The sequence below is a fragment of the Prionailurus bengalensis genome, chromosome D3 (assembly GCF_016509475.1).
Source record: "Prionailurus bengalensis isolate Pbe53 chromosome D3, Fcat_Pben_1.1_paternal_pri, whole genome shotgun sequence".
NCBI lineage: Eukaryota > Metazoa > Chordata > Mammalia > Carnivora > Felidae > Prionailurus > Prionailurus bengalensis.
The window spans coordinates 28,671,149-28,688,620 of NC_057356.1; the positions used below are offsets into that span (position 1 = coordinate 28,671,149).

General features: G+C 42.5%; 1 protein-coding gene across 7 annotated transcripts in view; it reads left to right on the plus strand.

Annotated features, from left to right (window-relative positions):
* The window catches only part of DGCR2 (DiGeorge syndrome critical region gene 2), a 100,718-nt gene that overhangs the window by 45,947 nt on the left and 37,299 nt on the right, over window positions 1-17,472 (plus strand). For all 7 annotated transcript variants that reach the window (XM_043558104.1, XM_043558106.1, XM_043558103.1 and 4 more), the window contains one exon: window positions 16,894-17,019. In XM_043558104.1, coding sequence (XP_043414039.1) covers window positions 16,894-17,019 — 126 coding nt within the window. The remainder of the gene's footprint in view (window positions 1-16,893; window positions 17,020-17,472) is intronic.

A 17,472-nucleotide genomic window follows, 5' to 3' on the forward strand; every position in this document is an offset into this window, starting at 1 on the left:
AACATCATACTCAGTAGTAAAGACTGAAAGCTTTTCCTCAGGAAGAGGACAAGGATTTCATCACTTCAACATGGTAATGGGAATTCTAGCCAGAGCATTTAGACAAGAAAATAAAAGCATCAGAATTGAGAAGGAAGAAGTAAAATTATTCCTGATCACAGATGACATGATTTTACACACTCACTCACTCACACACTCACACACACTGTTGGAACTAATAAAAGAATTCAGTAAAGTTTAAGGACACAAAATACACAGAAATCAGCTGTGCTTCTGTACACTAACAATGAACAAAAAGGAATAAGGAAATGGTTCCATTTATAATAGCTTCAAAAAGAATAAAACACTTAGGAATAAATTTAACCAAGGAGGTGAAAGATTAGTACACTGAAGTCTATAAAACATTGCTCAAAGAAGTTAAAGAAGATACTAATAAATGGAAGGACATCCCATGTTTGCAGACTGGAAGAATTAAGAAGCTGTCAATGCTATCCAAGCAATCTACAGATTTAGTACAATCCCTCTCAAAATGCCAACAACCTTTTTTGCCAAAATAGGAAATTCCATCCTAAAATTCGTATAAAACCTGAAAGGACCCCAAATTGACAAAACATTCTTGGAAAAGAACAAAGTTATAAATCTCATACTTCTGATTTTAAAACTTGCTACAAAGCTACAGTAGTCAAGACAGTGTGGTACTGGCATAATGACAGATATATAGGCCAGTGGAATAGAATAGAGAGCCCAGAAATGGTGAAATTACTTTCCACAAGGGCATTGTTCAGTGGATGAGGAGAAGATTATTTTCAATAAATGGTGCTGGGAAAACCTGACAACCACATGCAAAAGAACCTTCACTTAACACCATACAAAAATTAATCCAGCATGGGACAAAGACGTAAGTATAAGAGCTGAAACTATAAAACTAATAGAAGAAAACAGGAGAAAAGCTTCATGACATTGGATTTGGTAATGACCTCTTACATGTGGCATCTAAAACATGGGCAGCAAAGGAAAAATATAGATAAGTTAGGCTACATCAAAATTTAAAACTGCATTAAAGGAAACATTCAACAGAGTGAAAAGGCAGCCTATGGGTTAGGAGAAAATATTTGCAACTCCTATCTGATGAAGGGCTATTATTCAGAATATATATAAAAAAATCTCCAACTCAGCAATAAAATATCTGGTTTAAAAATGGGCACAGGGCCTTGGTATTTCTCCAGAGAAGACATACAAATAGCCAAAGAGTGTGTGAAAACATGTTGAACATCATTAATCATTAGGAAAGTGCAAATCAAAACCACAGTGAGACACCACCTCACACCCATCGGGATAGCTGCTCTCAAAACAAGTGCTGGTGAGGATGTGGCGGGGATGAGGTGGGGATGTGGAGATGGTGGTGGGTACATGGAGAAATTGGAACACTTGTATACAATTGGTGGGAATGTAAATGGTAAAGTCCCTGTGGAAAACAGTATTGTGGTTCCTCAAAAAATTACAAATAGAACTACCACAGGATCCAGTAACTCCTCTTCTGCATATATACCCAATTGAAAGCAGGGTCTATGACCTGTGTCCTTAAAAATGGTTAAAAATTGGGGCGCCTGGGTGGCGCAGTCGGTTAAGCGTCCGACTTCAGCCAGGTCACGATCTTGCGGTCCGTGAGTTCGAGCCCCGCGTCAGGCTCTGGGCTGATGGTTCGGAGCCTGGAGCCTGTTTCCAATTCTGTGTCTCCCTCTCTCTCTGCCCCTCCCCCGTTCATGCTCTCTCTCTCTGTCCCAAAAATAAATAAACGTGGAAAAAAAAATTAAAAAAAAAATGGTTAAAAATTTAAAAAAAATTAAGTTTAATTATTTTAAAGTTTTATTTATTTTTGAGAGAGAGACAGAGTGAGCGGGAGAGGGGCAGAGAGAGAATGTCAAGCCGGCTCCGCGCTGTCAGCACAGAGCCCAATGTGGGGGCTCAAACTCATAAACCATGAGATGATGACCTGAGCTGAAACCAGGAGTCAGGTGCTTAACTGACTGAGCCACCCAGGTGCCCATATTTTATTTATTTTGAGAAACAGCATGAGTGGGGTAGGGGAGAGAGAATTCCAAGCAAGCTCTGCATTGTCAGTGCAGAGCCTGACATGGGGCTTACAAACCATGAGATCATGACCTGAGCTAAAATCAAGAGATGGATGCTTAACTTGACTAAGCCACCCTGGCACCCCCCCCCCCAATAGTTAAAATTTTATATGTGTTTTGGCACAATGAAAAATATGTATGTATATACACGTACACAGATGATCTATTTTCTAAACATGAACAGAATGCTGTGAAAAGGAACAATTGAGCAAGAATGAGCTCTTACCTATTAAAAAATGAGTCTAGAAAATCTGATTAGTAAGAGTACTTTTATTTTTTTTATTTAAAAAATTAATTTTTTTTGACATTCATTTTTAAGAGTGAGCGAGACAGAGCATGAGTAGGGGAGGGGCAGAGAGTGGGAGACATAGAATCAGAAGCAAGCTCCAGGCTCTGAGCTGTCGGCACAGAGTTCGATGCGGGGTGGAACTCACAGACTTCGAGATCATGACCTGAGCTGGAGTTGGACGCTTAACTGACTGAGCCACCCAGGCGCCCCTTATTAAAAAAATTTTTAATGTTCTTGAGGCAGAGAGAGACAGAGTGTGAGTGGGGGAGGGACAAAGAGAGAGGGAGACACAAAATCTGAAACAGGCTCCAGGCTCCAGACTCTGAGCTCCAGGCTGTCAGCACAGAGCCTGATGAGGGGCTTGAACCCACGAGCCGTGAGACCATGACCTGAGCTGAAGTCGGATGCCTAACTGACTTGGCCACCCACACACTTCTGATTAGTAAGAGTTCTTTAAAAAAATTTGTTGAGAGAGAGAGAGAGTACCAGTGGGGGAGAGGCAGAGAGAGAGGGAGACACAAAATCTCAAACAGGCTCCAGGCTCCAGACTCTGAGCTCCAAGCTGTCAGCACAGAGCTGGATGCAGGGCTCGAACCCACGAACCATGAGATAATGACCTGTGCCAAAGTCAGATGCTTAACCAACTGAGCCACCCAGGTGCCCCTAAGAGTTTTTTTTTTTTTTTTTAAGGAAAACAGAAAAAATACAGGAGCAGAGGGAATAGTAAAGACGTCATACAGCTTTGGAGTTAGGGCACAACAGTTTTTAAAAGACTTAGACAAGATACCTTGTGTAATTGCAGTGTGTTAGGAATACAGAGAACACAGCGTCCAAGGAGAGAGAGCACAGGTCCCGGTGAAAAGATCAGGAATCAGAATAACATGAGATGTTTAGCAGCAGTACTTGTGTGAGGAAATAGTGGGGCAAGGCCACCTGGATCCAAAGAGGAGCTTATTTTAATGGTCTAAATCAAAATTTTAGTTGTTGCTTGATTGATGTTATTTGTACACACAATCTGATTATTCAAATAGTTCTGCAAGACTTCTTAATTAATAGCAACCCTAGGGGCGCCTAGTGGCTCAGTCAGTTAAGCATCCAACTTCGGCTTAGGTCATGATCTCACAGTTTAGGAATTCAAGCCCCGGGTTAGGCTCTGTGCTGACAGCTCAGAGCCTGGAGCCTGCTTCCTCTCTCTGCCCTTTCCCTGCTCATGCTCTGTCTCTCCCTGTCTTTCAAAAATAAATAAATGTTATAAAGAATTTTTTTTTCAATAAAAAAAGAAATGGCAACCCTGATACTCCCCTGCCCTGTTTCCTACTTCTCAGAAGCAAATATTTGAGATTACGTGAGATGTTGATTTCACTTGGTGTTTATCTGTGTCTCTAAAAATTCCATGGTTTTAGGCATTCCCTGTTGATCTTCCCTGAACACAGTGGCTGACTCTTCCCTCTTCATCTCCTCACTCCCAGAGTTCTCACTCCCTGTCGGTCCTGTTTTTGGCTGGGCATCAAGGATAATTTCATTTCCTTTTTGTTGGTGAAACATTTTGTTTTTACCCCAGAGTTGAACATTGTCCTCATCATCTTTTTGTTTGTTTTGATAACTTGAGATGTAATTCACTTACCATAGATAGAAGTGGCCCATTAAATATGGTTTCCGGTAGTTTTTAGAATATTTACAGAGTCATGCAACCATCACTCCAATTGTAGAACATTTTTGTGACCCCAAAATAAAACCCTGTACCCATCAGCAGGCACTCTCCAATTCCTCTCAAGCCTTATTAGTCCCTGGAAACCACTTACTTTCTGTCTGTATGGATTTGACTCTTCTGCACATTTTACAGAAATGGAGTCATACAATGTAAGGTATTTTGTGTCTGGCTTCTTTCACTTGGTATAATGTTTTCAAGGTCCATCTATGTAGTTTTCTTTTTATTTTAACTTTTTTTTTTTTTGAGAGCGAGTACGTGTGAACAGGGGAGAAACAGAGAGAGAGAGAGAGAGAGAGAGAGAGAGAGAGAGAGAGAGAGAGAGAGAGAGAGATTGAGAATCCCAAGCAGGCTTCACGCCCAGCACAGAGCCCAATGCAGGGCTTGATCCCATGACAGTGAGACCATGACTTAAGCCTAAATGAAGAGTCGGATGCTTAACGGACTGAGCCACCCAGGTGCCTCTTGTTTTGCCTTTAAAAAAAAACCTGTATTAGGGGCACATGGGTCACTCAGTCGGATAAGCATCTGACTTAATCTCAGGTCATGATCTCACATTTTGTGTTTGTGCCCATGTTGGGCTCTCTGCTGTCAACACAGAGCCTGCTTCAGATCCTCTGTCCCCGTCTCTCTCTGCCTTTACCCGACTCTCTCTCTCTCTCAAAAATAAGCATTAAATTTTTTTAAATAAATTAAAAAACCTATATACTTAAAAAAATGTTTTATATGTCTTTTTCAGATTTTTTTAACATTTTTACTGATAAAACCTATGTACCATGAAATTCATCACTTTTAAAGTCTTTTTTTTTTTTTTTTTGATAGGGAGAGCAAGAGAGAGAGAAAGAAAGTGGCAGAGAGAGGGGGAGAGAGAATCCCAAATAGGCTCTGCGCCATAAGCACAGAGCCCGACGTGGGGCTCAAACCCACAAACTGCGAGATCATGACCTGAGCCGAAATCAAGAGTCAGCTGCTTAACTGACTGCACTGCCCAAACACCTCAAAATTCATCACTTTTGAAAGCATTCAAGTCAAGGCGCCTGGGTGTCTCAGTCGATTAGGCGTCTGACTCTTGATCTCGGCTCAGGTCATGATCTCACAGTTTATGAGTTAGATCCCAGCGTCTGGCTCCACGCTGATGGTGTGGAGCCTGCTTGGGATTATCTCTCCTTTCTGCCCCTCCCCTGGCTGTGTGCATGTATGCATGTGCGCTCGAGTGCTCTTTCTTTCTTTCTTTCTTTGTCTCTCTCTCAAAATAAATAAAAAATAAAAGCGTACAAGTTAACCATTTTTTTTTGTAAAATTTACAGAGTTCTGTAACTATTACCACAGTGAATTTTAGAACATTTCCATTGCCCCCAAAAGATCTCCATGTCCGTCTATAGTTACTCTTTGTTCCCTCCCCAAGTCTCAGGCAACCAATGATGTATTTTCTGTCTTATAGACTTGCTTTTCTGGACATGTCCTATAAGGTGAATCATACCATTTGTGTTCTAGCTTCTTCCACTTGGCATTATGTTTTTGAGGTTTATCCATTTGCAGCCTGTGTCAGTAGTTCCTTTTCCTCACCAAATTTTCCATTCTGTGGGTAATGCTACATTTTGTTCATCCATTCACTATTTGATGGGCTTTGGAGTTGTTATCACTTTGTGAATAAAGGTGCTGTGAACATCAGTGTGTAAGTTTTTGAGGGGACATAACGCTTTCATTTCCTTTGGACAAATACATAGATAGAGGTGGGATTTCTGGGTCATATTTTAAATTTATGTTTAACTTTTTAAGAAATGGCCAAATTGTTTCCCAAAGTAGCTATACATTTACATTTAAAAAAAAAAAAGTCCTTAGCAGAACAAATCTCTGTCCTAATTTCCCCTGAGTTGTAGCTCTATCACATTATTTTGTTGGAGTGATTTTGGAACCTTCTCTCCTGGAGCCCCCTGTCTTCACCTGTCTGGCTTAGTGCTGGCAGGGCCTGCTGCCCACTTTCCCAGCTGTTCTCTTGGGTCTTCTCCTCACCATCAGCATGGGAGAATCCGTAGATTTCTCCCTCATGTCTGTCTGCCTGTCTCTTATGTTAGATCCTGTTTTTTGGTTTCCTGTTTTGGTTTATTCCCTCATTTAAGTAATGTAGTGCCTTTAAAAACTTCTACAGAAAAGGAACACAGAAGACAAAAAGTTTTTGATTCCTTGCTTGCCTGTCTGGAAATGCCTTTATTTTACCCTCATACATGGTAGATTTCCCTGGATTTAGAATTACTAGCTAAAAATAACTTTCCCAGGGCCCCTGGGTGACTCAGTCAGTTAAGCCTCTGACTCTTGATCTCAGCTTAGGTATTGATCTCAGATAGGGTCGTGAGTTCAAGCACCACATTGGGCTCCACACTGGGTGTGGAGCCTACTTAAACAAGTAAGTTTCCCTTACAATTTGGAAGATCTTCTTCCATTTTTACAAGCTTTCAACGTTGCTGATGGCCATAATTCTGGTTCTTTGAACCAAACCTGTTTTTTTTTTTTTCTTGGAAATTTTGAGTATCTTTTGGTACATTGTGCTGGCCACTGAGGTGTTTTCATTTTAGAAACTCCTGTCTCTTTAGGGAAGGAAAACACTAGTTTTTTTCTCTTCCATTTATCTACTCTTTCTAGAACTGTTTTTGGAAATTGGAGCTCACAGACTTATCTTCAGTTTTTTCAGTCTCCAATTTTCTGTCTCTTTGTCTTTTTGTTTTACTTAGGAAGCTTCTACTTGCACCACATCTTTTAACAGGTTTTCATTTTTGCCATCATGTTTGCATTTCTAGAAGAGCTTTTTCTTTGGTTGGGGGGTTAATGTTGTAGATATGTTCCTTTTTAATAGCATCCCAGGGGCCCTTGGGTGGCTCAGTCGATTAAGCGTCTGACTTTGGCTTAGGTCATTATCTCATAGTTCGTGAGTTCGAGACCTGCATCAGGCTGTCTCCTGTCAGCAAGGAGCTGCTTCAGATCCTCTGTCCCACTAGCTAGCTCACTCTCTCAAAAATAAACATTTCAAAAACAAAATTAATAGCATCGCATTCTTGTTTTATGGATACGATATATTTTCTCATTTTGAGTACGTTAATGGCATATTTTTGTTTAACCATTCCATATGAATTTCTTCTGTGTTGTTTCCTCTACAGTTTGGTGTCTGACTTTAATTTGAGGGCTCTCCTCAGGGGTTGGTAGTCCTTGCCTGTCTACTGTGTGTGGCAGAGAGACTGAAAGTTCTGTGTTCTTGGGCCCATCTGGACAGTGGACTGGCTGGACTGTTTCATTGGGGGTCTCCTCCCCTTTGGGACCTCTATCTTGGGCTGGCTAGATTTTTCCATAGCGAAATGTTCCAATCTGCCTGGAGGCTGGGGTTCTGGGAGCTTAGTGAAGGAAGAGGGGCTAGGAGTCTGTCCTCCCCATCTCTAAGTACAGAACCCTGACTTTACCAAGAGACCACCTGTTTGACTTTTTCATCCATAAATCAACCATCTGCTGCTGGGGTGAGGGAGGGACAGGGTTACCTGAGCACACCAAGTATCGGTGATGAGATCTGGGTGTGTCAGCTGCCTCCTTCCTCTGACTTTTAATATGAGAAATTTCAGGTCTATAGGAAAGGTGCATGAGTAATACAGTGAATGCTCATATTGCCTTTACCTGCATTCACCAACCCATAGCCATTTGCTACAGTTGTTTTCTCCACACGTTTTTTTCTGAACTCTTTTGAGAGTGTATTAGTGACATCATGACATTTTACCCCTAAAATGTATCTGTCTTCTGAGAATGAGAACGATCCCATAACACAATACACTTTTCACATGCAAGAAACTTTACAATACTATTATCTTATATACAGTTCATATTGAAGTTTTTCAGTTGTCCCCCAAAATACCTTTTACAGGTTTTTTTTCTTTTAAATGCAGGATTTATTCAAAGGTTACATATCGTCTTTTCTTGCCATCTTTATCTGTTAATCATGAAGTGTCCCTAGCCTTTAAAAAACATATTATTCACCTTTTGGGATGAGCACTGGGTGTTGTATGGAAACCAATTTGACAGTAAACTTCATATATTGAAAAAATAAATAAATAAATAAAATATTATTATTGATCTCAACATGGCATTGACTTATTTGAAGAATCCAAACCAGTTGTTTTATAGAATGTCCATCAGTATGGACTTGTCTGTTTTCTCATTATTAGATTCAGGTGAGACTTTTTTTTTAAGCAAGTTGTAAAGTGACCCATCAGGGCACATGAGGTCAGTTTGTCCTATTATTGGTGATGTTAAGTTTGATCACTTGATTAAGCTAATGTTTGCCAAATTTCACTACAGTAAATGTTTTTCCCCCCTTTTGTAATGAAAAGTAATCTATGAATAAGTAATGAGTAATCTGCGGAGTGGTATTCTAAGTGTTGTCCAACCATCATACACTCAGTTGTTTTAGCTTATATCGATGGTTCTTACCTGAATCAGGTGATTTTGTAATTCTATACGTACTCCACTTAATAAATTATTTTATAAAGATCTTTCCTGTTTCCTGGCACTATAAAATGTTCCAGGTTCATCTTGTAGCTTTCCTGTCCCAGACCTGGACTCAAGCATTTCTCTAAAGAGCCCTGTTCCTTTCAGTGAGGAATGGTGTTTAGAAACCAAGATCTGAGTGTTAGCTGTGCTCATCGTTATCTGGGCATTATAGCTTCTAGGCACTTCTTTCAGTGGATGAAGCTAGGGAACCTTTTGTTAAACAATAAGCTCATATTTACTGACACTTCCAATTCTAGTCTATACTAAAGTTCTTCCTTTCCTCCTCCCATCTCATGTTTTTTATTTCCTTTCTCCCATGGTAAGAACCTTGGTTCCCAACACTATCCATTTGGCCAGTCCTAAAATATTTGTAGTTTTGGAATTACTACTCCTATACCACTACCAAGAACACACCTACTAAGTAAATTCCAGGATTTCTTTATAGTTCTTTATGTTATTAGTTTGTTTCCCACTGATGGGGTATAGTCAGTTCTCAAGTCAAAGTCACTAGTATTCATTCTTTTTTTTCCTCTGGGTGATGATGTTAATATTTCATCCTGTTTATATTCAGTTGTAGAACTTTGCCTCCTCATCTTGTTGATTTAATTTGTTTTTTTTTTGTATTGAGATATAATTCCTGTCCCATAAAATTCACCTCTTTAAAGTATACAATTCCATGTTTTTTAGCATATTCACAAGGTTGTGTAACTGATTTATTTTTAGAATATGTAAAACATAAACAAGATTCAGAAGTCATAACTATATATAAACATATATTTGAAAGTTCTCAATAGGGGCACCTGGCTGGCTCAGTCGGTAGAGCATGTGACTCTCGATCTTGGGGTTAGGAGTTCAAGCTCCATGTTCGGCATAAAGCCTATAAAAATACATACATACATATATATGTACATACGTTAAAGAAAATTCTCTTTCCTTTTCCCTTTGCCCTGTTGTTCCCACTCACATCCTACAGGTAAGTAATTCCATTCGTTTCTAGCTTACCTTTCTTGAGTTTGCTTTTGTTTTGTTTTACAAAAATAAGCAAATATATGTATACTTTATTTCCTCTTCTTTTTCTTTGCCTTTCTTACATAAAATATCTTACTGTGTGTACTCTCAATGGTGTGTTTTTTTGTTTTATAATATTTTCTATTTTTTAAATTTTATTTATTTTTCAGTCCTTCATATTTATGTATTGTTTAATTTACATCCAAGTTAGTTAGTGCAACAGTGATTTCAGGAGTAGATTCCTTAATGCCCCTTACCCATTTAGACCATTCCCCCTCCCACATCCCCTCCAGCAACCCTGTGTTTGTTCTCTATATTTAAGAGTCTTTTATGTTTTGTCCCCCTCCCTGTTTTTATATTATTTTTGCTTCCCTTCCCTTATATTCATCTGTTTTGTATCTTAAATTCTTCATATGAATGAAGTCATAAGATTTTTGTCTTTCTCTGGCTGATTAAATATTTTTTAATGTTAATTTATTTTAGAGGGGGGCAGGGGCAGAGAGAGTGGGCAACAGAAGATCCAAAGCTGGCTCCTCGCTGACAGGAGACAGCTTGATGCGGGGGCTTGAGCTCACAAACTGTGAGATTGAGACCTGAACTGAAGTTGGACACAATCAACTGAACCACCCAGGCACCCCTCTTTTTTAATTTAACAAAATACCCATAAAGTCACTATATTAATTCATAAAGATCTTTTTCATTCTTCTTTACAGTTGTACTGCACTCCATCTTAGAGACGTACCATACTTTATTTAACCTCCTACATCGTCGTCACCAGGTTGTTCTTGTTAGTCTATGACTAAATAAATGTGATGCCACAATAAATAACCTTGTACATATGTCTCCCCCCCCCCTTCAAATTGTTGAAAGTATATCTTCACATTAAGTCTTAAATATAGGATTGTTGGGTCAGAGGGTCAGTGTGTATGTAGTTTTGCTAAGTATTGCCAAATTCCTTACTTTTTGTTCTTTTTTAAAAAAAATTTTAATTGAAGTATAGTTGACATGTGATATTATAGATGCCTTACTTTTCTACTTGCCCACCTATTGGCCTAGAAGTTAGCTTTCTGGGCTCAAATAAGTTGAGTGATTTGCTTCTAAAAAAACCAAAACAACAACAACAACAAAAAGTTTTGAGACTGACAAATGCTAATAAACTGGGTAGGATCCTTGGACAACAGGCACAAATTGAGATCATCCCCAGGCAAATTACAATGTATGGTCACCTTCTTCAGCTAATTATTACTTCTCTTTTCCAGTTTTTACAACTTTACCATCTTCTTTTCTGTTTGTCCTTGTGACTATGCCTTTTTAAAAATTCCATTACTGTTGTTTTAATGAGTTTCAGGGTAGACTAGAGGTGAATGAATATGTTCATGTAGTTGGATATCTCTAGAAGCTTCAAAAATGTTATGAACGTGGGAGTTTTATATCCAGAGGAACCGATCATGCATGAGAATGGAATAAAGACATTTTCAGATATGGAAAGATTCAGAAAAGTTGCCCTGCCCTTTCTTAGGAAGATATGTCTTGTAAAAGGAGAGGGTAAAGTAGAAAAAAAGGTGACCAGGGGGTCAGGAAAGAGGGTCCAGTACAGGAGGACAGCATATGGACCCCTAGGATCACAACCATGCCCCAGCCCATAGAGCAGCCCATTCAGACTAGTGATAGACAGTAGGGAGTAGAGGAGGGGTTTCCCAGGGAACAGTGGAACCAGGAGATTCTGATGTGATATTTTAAGTGTTTAAATTTTTTATTGCTAGCCTTTGTTATTTGCTATAGCAACTGGAAAGAATAGCAACAGATATGCCAAAACCTAAGCAAGTTTGAAAATTAATGCAGATAGGGCACCTGGGTGGTTCAGTAAGTTAAATGTCTACTCTTGACTTTGGCGCAGGTCATGATTTCACAGTTGTGAGATTGAGTCCCAAGTCTGGCTCCGCACTGGGCATGGAGCCTGCTTAAGATTTCCTCTCTTCCTCTCCTTCTGACCCTCCCTGCTTGCACATGCACTTGCACTCTCTCTCAAACTAAACTAAACTAAACTAAAATAAATGCAAATATTAACTCCAAGACAAAAAGGAAGTTATAGAGAAATGAAATACCTTGTATGCTTTTTGGCTCACGGGTGAAGAATACTTCCATTATTCCACTAACTTTAATTATGCAATTAAATTTTACTCTGTTGGGGAGGTGGGTAAGAGTGTATATGAGCTAAACCTGTACCTGTCCTAATATTAAGTCAATGGACAACATTCAAAATTGATAAAACTGGAAATAGCTGGGTATACCTATTATTAAAAATATGGACACATTGGGGCACCTGGGTGGCTCAGTCGGTTAAGCGTCCGACTTCAGCTCACGTCACGATCTCGCGGTCCGCGAGTTCGAGCCCCGCATCGGGCTCTGGGCTGATGGCTCAGAGCCTGGAGCCTGCTTCCGATTCTGTGTCTCCCTCTCTCTCTGCCCCTCCCCCGTTCATGCTGTGTCTCTCTCTGTCTCAAAAATAAATAAATGTTAAAAAATATATATTTTAAAAAAATATATGGACATAAATATCAGAAGAAACAAGTAAAGGAGATGTCTTTAGGAAATGGGATTAGGAGCAGGGGACTGGGAGGAGGGGAGGCATATCTTGTGATAGACAGACATAAGAATTAAGACCTGAGGTGAGGATTCCTACCAGGTCATTCTGCTTCTGCCATCTCTGTGCTGGCAGTTGAGACCCACGGCCACATCTTGAGTGTGTCATAGGACTGTCTGATGGCTTCAGCTTCTGTCACCATCCTTAATGGAAGGTAAGGCATATTTTTCTGTGAAGTTGTGCCTGAGACATTTGTGGACTCTTGAAAATGGGGGAGGCAGATTTTGAACTTGGAACTGACAGGGCTGTATTTTGCAGTTATTCTCTGTGTTGAGTTATATATTGTCCACATGGGTATAAAATGAGAAAACATAAGTCCTCATTTGGTATTCAAAAATTAAAAAAATTTTTTTTAATGTTTGTTTATTTTTGAGAGAGACAGAGTACAAGTGGGGGAGGGGCAGAGAAAGAGGGAGACACAGAATCGCAGGCTCCAGGCTCTGAGCTGTCAGCACAGAGCCCGATGTGGGGCTCAAACCCACAAATCACAAAATCATCTCCTGAGCCAATGTTGGAGGCATAACCAGCTGAGCCATCCAGGCGCCCCTCGTTTGGTATTTCAAAAGCATAGGTCTCAAAACCTTGATAGAATGGAGACAAAGATGGTGGTCCTGGGGCTTGCCCACTGGCAAACCTTTACCTCAGGAAGATTATTAATAAGCTCTGTGACCCTGGCTGGGAAGGAAAAGAATGTAAAGAGTATATGACATAATGGAAATAGCATTCACAATTTTATATTTTCAAGCTCTCTGATGTTAGAAATCCTCTTTTGGTAAGCAAGTGTTACTTGACTTACCTATATCTGATTTTTTTTTTTTTTACCATGTTTTGGTATAAAGGAAAATGACATGCCTTGGAATGTCCACCTGGACACTAAAGAAGCTCTGGTCTGTCTAACCCTTTATTTGGAGAGGTTACAAGCTCGTCTGGACCCTAATGCCACATTTGAACAAGTTATGTGTTCCTAGAAACACAGAATCACTCACATTTTGTCCTCTATTTACAAATAACGAACGTTGGGAAGCAAGCATTGCCACTGTTTGCCCTGACTCAGTTTCCCTGTTGGACTCGCGGCTCTCCTGTGGCCCCCTGAGCTCTCCCTTTGAGGCTTTTGCTGGGAAAGCAGGAAACTTAGCATGCCCAGGGGAGCAAGAGGGGGCTTCCCTGAGCCCCCCAGGACACACAGGACTGTGCTGCTTGGGAAGATGGGCAGAGACAGGCCTCTAGTGGCCGGTGGCTGGGTTGTGAGGTGGGAGGAAGCTCAGGTCCTGTGGACATGGAGGAAGAAGAGGGCTCACATTTCCCCTGTTTTTTACTTCTGCTGTGAAGCAAGTCTCATAACACTTCTGAGTATACTTTCCCATCTGTAAGACATTTCCCTTTCCCTCAGCTTTTTTAGTACCGGGTCAACCATGTTGGCTTCTCCTTGCTTCACGTCTCCTTCCATGCACTCCCATTCTGTCTTTGGTGGCCAGAGCTGTTCTGAAGTCTTAGCAAGGACACCTGAAGAGAGCAGAACACAGATGGCAGCTTGTGGTGCAGAGAGTACCCTTTTCAAGATCGCAGTCTGGGCTGGGGACTGGAGGCTGGGGTACACACTCAGACTCTTCCATTTCCAATCACAGGACGTAAGTATACCCACGGCCAATTGCTGGATGGAAGAGAAGGCGGGCAGAGTATGTGACCTCTCTGTAAATGGGGACAGGATCATCCGCTGTTTTGCTCACTGCTGGATTCCCCATGCCTAGGAGAGTGCCCTAGGAGATTGAAGAGGAGAGGAAGGGAGAGGGAAAGTTGCTTTGTGTTGTCTGCATCTGAAAGCAGTTCTTGGGGCTGACTGCACATACATCAGCTCACACCTGCCAACTGGTCCTAAGAAGAAACGCTGTCTGTGGTTTGCAGAAGGAAATCTGTGTTGTTAGAGGTCATCCTAAGGGGTCTATGAGGATGTTACTCCAGTGAGCTCTGTCTCCTCCCCAGCTGCACCCATTTCTTGCTTCTCTTGGCCCCCAGGACACTGGGAAGTCCCTTGTCCGCGCTGGTGGGTTCCCCTAGTGGCACTGAACAACTGAGTGATGAGGGCATGGCTGTGGGTGATTGACTGTGAAGAGAAATAATAGAAAAGAGAAGGGCTCAGAATTGCCACCTGAGCAAGCAGGAGAAGCCTGTTCAGTGCAAACTGGCTCCCCCCATCACCACTTGGCTTTCTGGGGACTTCCCTAAGTGTTTTGCCTGTTTCCCCATACCCCCTCTGCTGTCAGCCAGCATCCAGGCCCCAGCAGCACACTCTTACCCTTTCTTTCTCTCCCCACCCTGTGCCCCAGATTCATGTATCTTTCTGTGAGCATTTTGGTCTGTCCTGTACTGGGTGCTGCTGTGCTTGGTCTGGGGCAGAGGCCAAGACACAAAGTGGAATCGCAGGTCTTGCTTGTCGGGGCAGACAGAGGGAGACGTGCATTTCAGGTGTAGGGAAACATGCACTCACCACACCCACACTTGTCCTCAAGCTTGTCCTAGACGTGTCTGCCTTTGGCCTTTGCCCAGGCTGTGCCCTCTGCTGGGAAGCCCTTCTGTTTCCCTCTGTCCTTATCTCCAGTCCACCATCCCCCAGAAGCCCAGTGTGGTTCTCCCCACTCTTGTGCCTGCCTCCCAGGGAGTCAGGGGATGCCTGTTGTAGCACTGCCCTCTGTCAGAGCTGCCAGTCTCCTGCTGGGAGTGACAGTGCTCAGGATGTGGATGGGCCACTCCAGTCCTGGAGAGCCAATGTCGCCCTGAAGAGAGCAGTTGCAGCACATGGATGGCAGCAATGAGGTCATTGTGTTGGCAGTGAGGTTGCGCCAGGGGCCTTGACTGTGTTTCTGCTTTACGGTCTTGCCTTGCGTTGAACTTATCTCAGACATTGGTAGCACATTTATTGAGAGAGATTTGTAATCTGATGGCTCCTGATCCCCATCACATGCCTGGGAAGGGAAATACTTGTATTGAATATTTAGTGGGGAAGGAACCAGAGCTTCTAGGGCTCGTGACTTACCCAGGGTCTCAGAAGGAAATAAGGAGGAGCACACACACAGAGACTTGTAAACAGGTTGTTCTGTGGAACCTTTTGTAGGGTAATGAAAAAATGCAAACAACCTGAACTTCGAACCATTAGGGGATTATAATTAAATCCATTCACAAAATACTGTGCAGCCATTAAAGGTGATGTTCTTAAGCACTTTTAGGAATATGGAAAGCTATTTATAGTCTTAAGCTTACAAGGCAAATCATAAGATGGAGTGATGTGATCCCAATATTTTTAGGGATTTATGTAAAAAGAAAAGACTGGAAGGGCAGCAGACCTTAGCATAGTAACAGGTTATATATTTTCGCTTTTCAAACTTCGCATTTCTTAAGTATTTCACATGTTATTTTATAATGAGAAAAAATACAGTTTATTTATGAAAATAACATCAGGATCTGTGACATGAGCAAAACCAGATAGCTGGAGGAGCTTCAGTCAAGTGGGGCACCATGGAGTCAGGGAAGGTGGGTTTGCAGAAGGCCACCTGCACGCCATGCCCAGGTCCCCCACATCCTCTGCCTCAGGCTGTCTGGAAGCAGAGCAGGCCTCCTTCTGCATGCAACCATGCAGACCCAAGTTCGACACTATCTGTCCTGACCTTGCACCAGGTGTCCTCACTGTGCACCAAGATGCCCCCATGCGGGCAGAGTGGAGAGGAATGTGGCCCAGGTGAGATGTTGCCTCTGACTTTCCCGTTCTGTGCCTCGGGTACATAGCTTCATGTCTCTGCATCATCCCTCACCTTGAAGAGGGGAGAGAGTGGTACTCTCTGGATGGGAGACCCCACCCTCCCCAGAGAGACTGTGGAAGCACCGATATGTGAATTGCTAGTAGACCGTGGTCCATAAAACTAGAATTATTCCTCATCTTCAGCTTCCTGTTCATACTTCCAGCTGCACATGAGGGCCTGTGCCAGGTGGCCAGGAGCCAGGCAGGAATATCAGAAGGCCCTGGCCTTGAGGCCGTGAGAGGCACCAGCAGGCAGGTGCACAGACGCCTATAAAATCTATGAAACCTTGCTGCTCAGGCCCAGTGCAAGTAATGCAAAGGAGGGTATCACACAGTGTTTCCCTCTTCATACTAAGGAGAGGCTCCCAGGCCATTGGAGTGTAAGGGGAAGCCTGGGCTCTGGAGAGACCTCTCCTCCCCGCCTGCCTGCCATGAACTGGAGCTGCTGAGGGATTTTCAGGAGGATTGACTAACCCTGTGCTGTGCTAACAGTTGCCTGTTAGAAAATGCAATGAAGGAGAGGTTTCATTTCATATTAGTAATAACAAAAAGAATAGTTTCAGTAAGAAGTGCATGTGACCCACTGGGCCTGAGCAGCAAGGTTTCGGATTTTTAAAGAACAAGTGAATAACTGGAATACGTGCTACCTCCCACCTCCAACCTGGTTTTCCCAGCCCTGAGTAGGCGGGCTACGCTGGGCTTTATCTTGGCACTGGCCACAGAGAGCCACTTGAGACTGTGTGCCCCGCTGCTGCATGAGCAGTGTGTACAGCCCATTTCTCTTCTTGCTTTCAGAAGTGACTGGAGAGTCGCGTCCTTACCATGGGAAGGAGGCTGTGGATCCGCGGCCAGGCCGGGCCCGAGGCAATGACCCCAAGCATTTCCATGCGGTGAATGTGGCGCAGCCCGTGCGCTTCAGCAGTAAGTTGCAGACCTGCCCTGTCTGGGACCTAAGCCTTACTGTCCAGCATGGCCCCTTGCAGCCCCTGGCTGTCCTAGGGCCACTTGCCTGGATGAAGGGTATGCCTCCTAAAATGACCCTTCAGGGCGATCAGCGGGCATCAACCTCCTTTGTTGAGTGAGGCTATATGGTGACCCAGCCCCTGAGTGGTAAAGCCATGACGCAAACCCAGGCTCTGGAACCAGGCTGCTTGTTTCCACAAGCCAGCTGCTTTTTGGGGTTGGACTATGCCTGCCCTTTGGTAGATGGAGAAATAGGCTCCAAGAGATGAGGTCCAGCTGATGGGGTGGGAAGACCCTACCTCTGTTGTTAAACCATTTTTGAAGAGACTAGTTATTTAATGAACTTCCTGTAACGTTAAGATTTTAAAGGAGCATTACAAGATTAAAGACGGATGAAAGAAAAACCACACC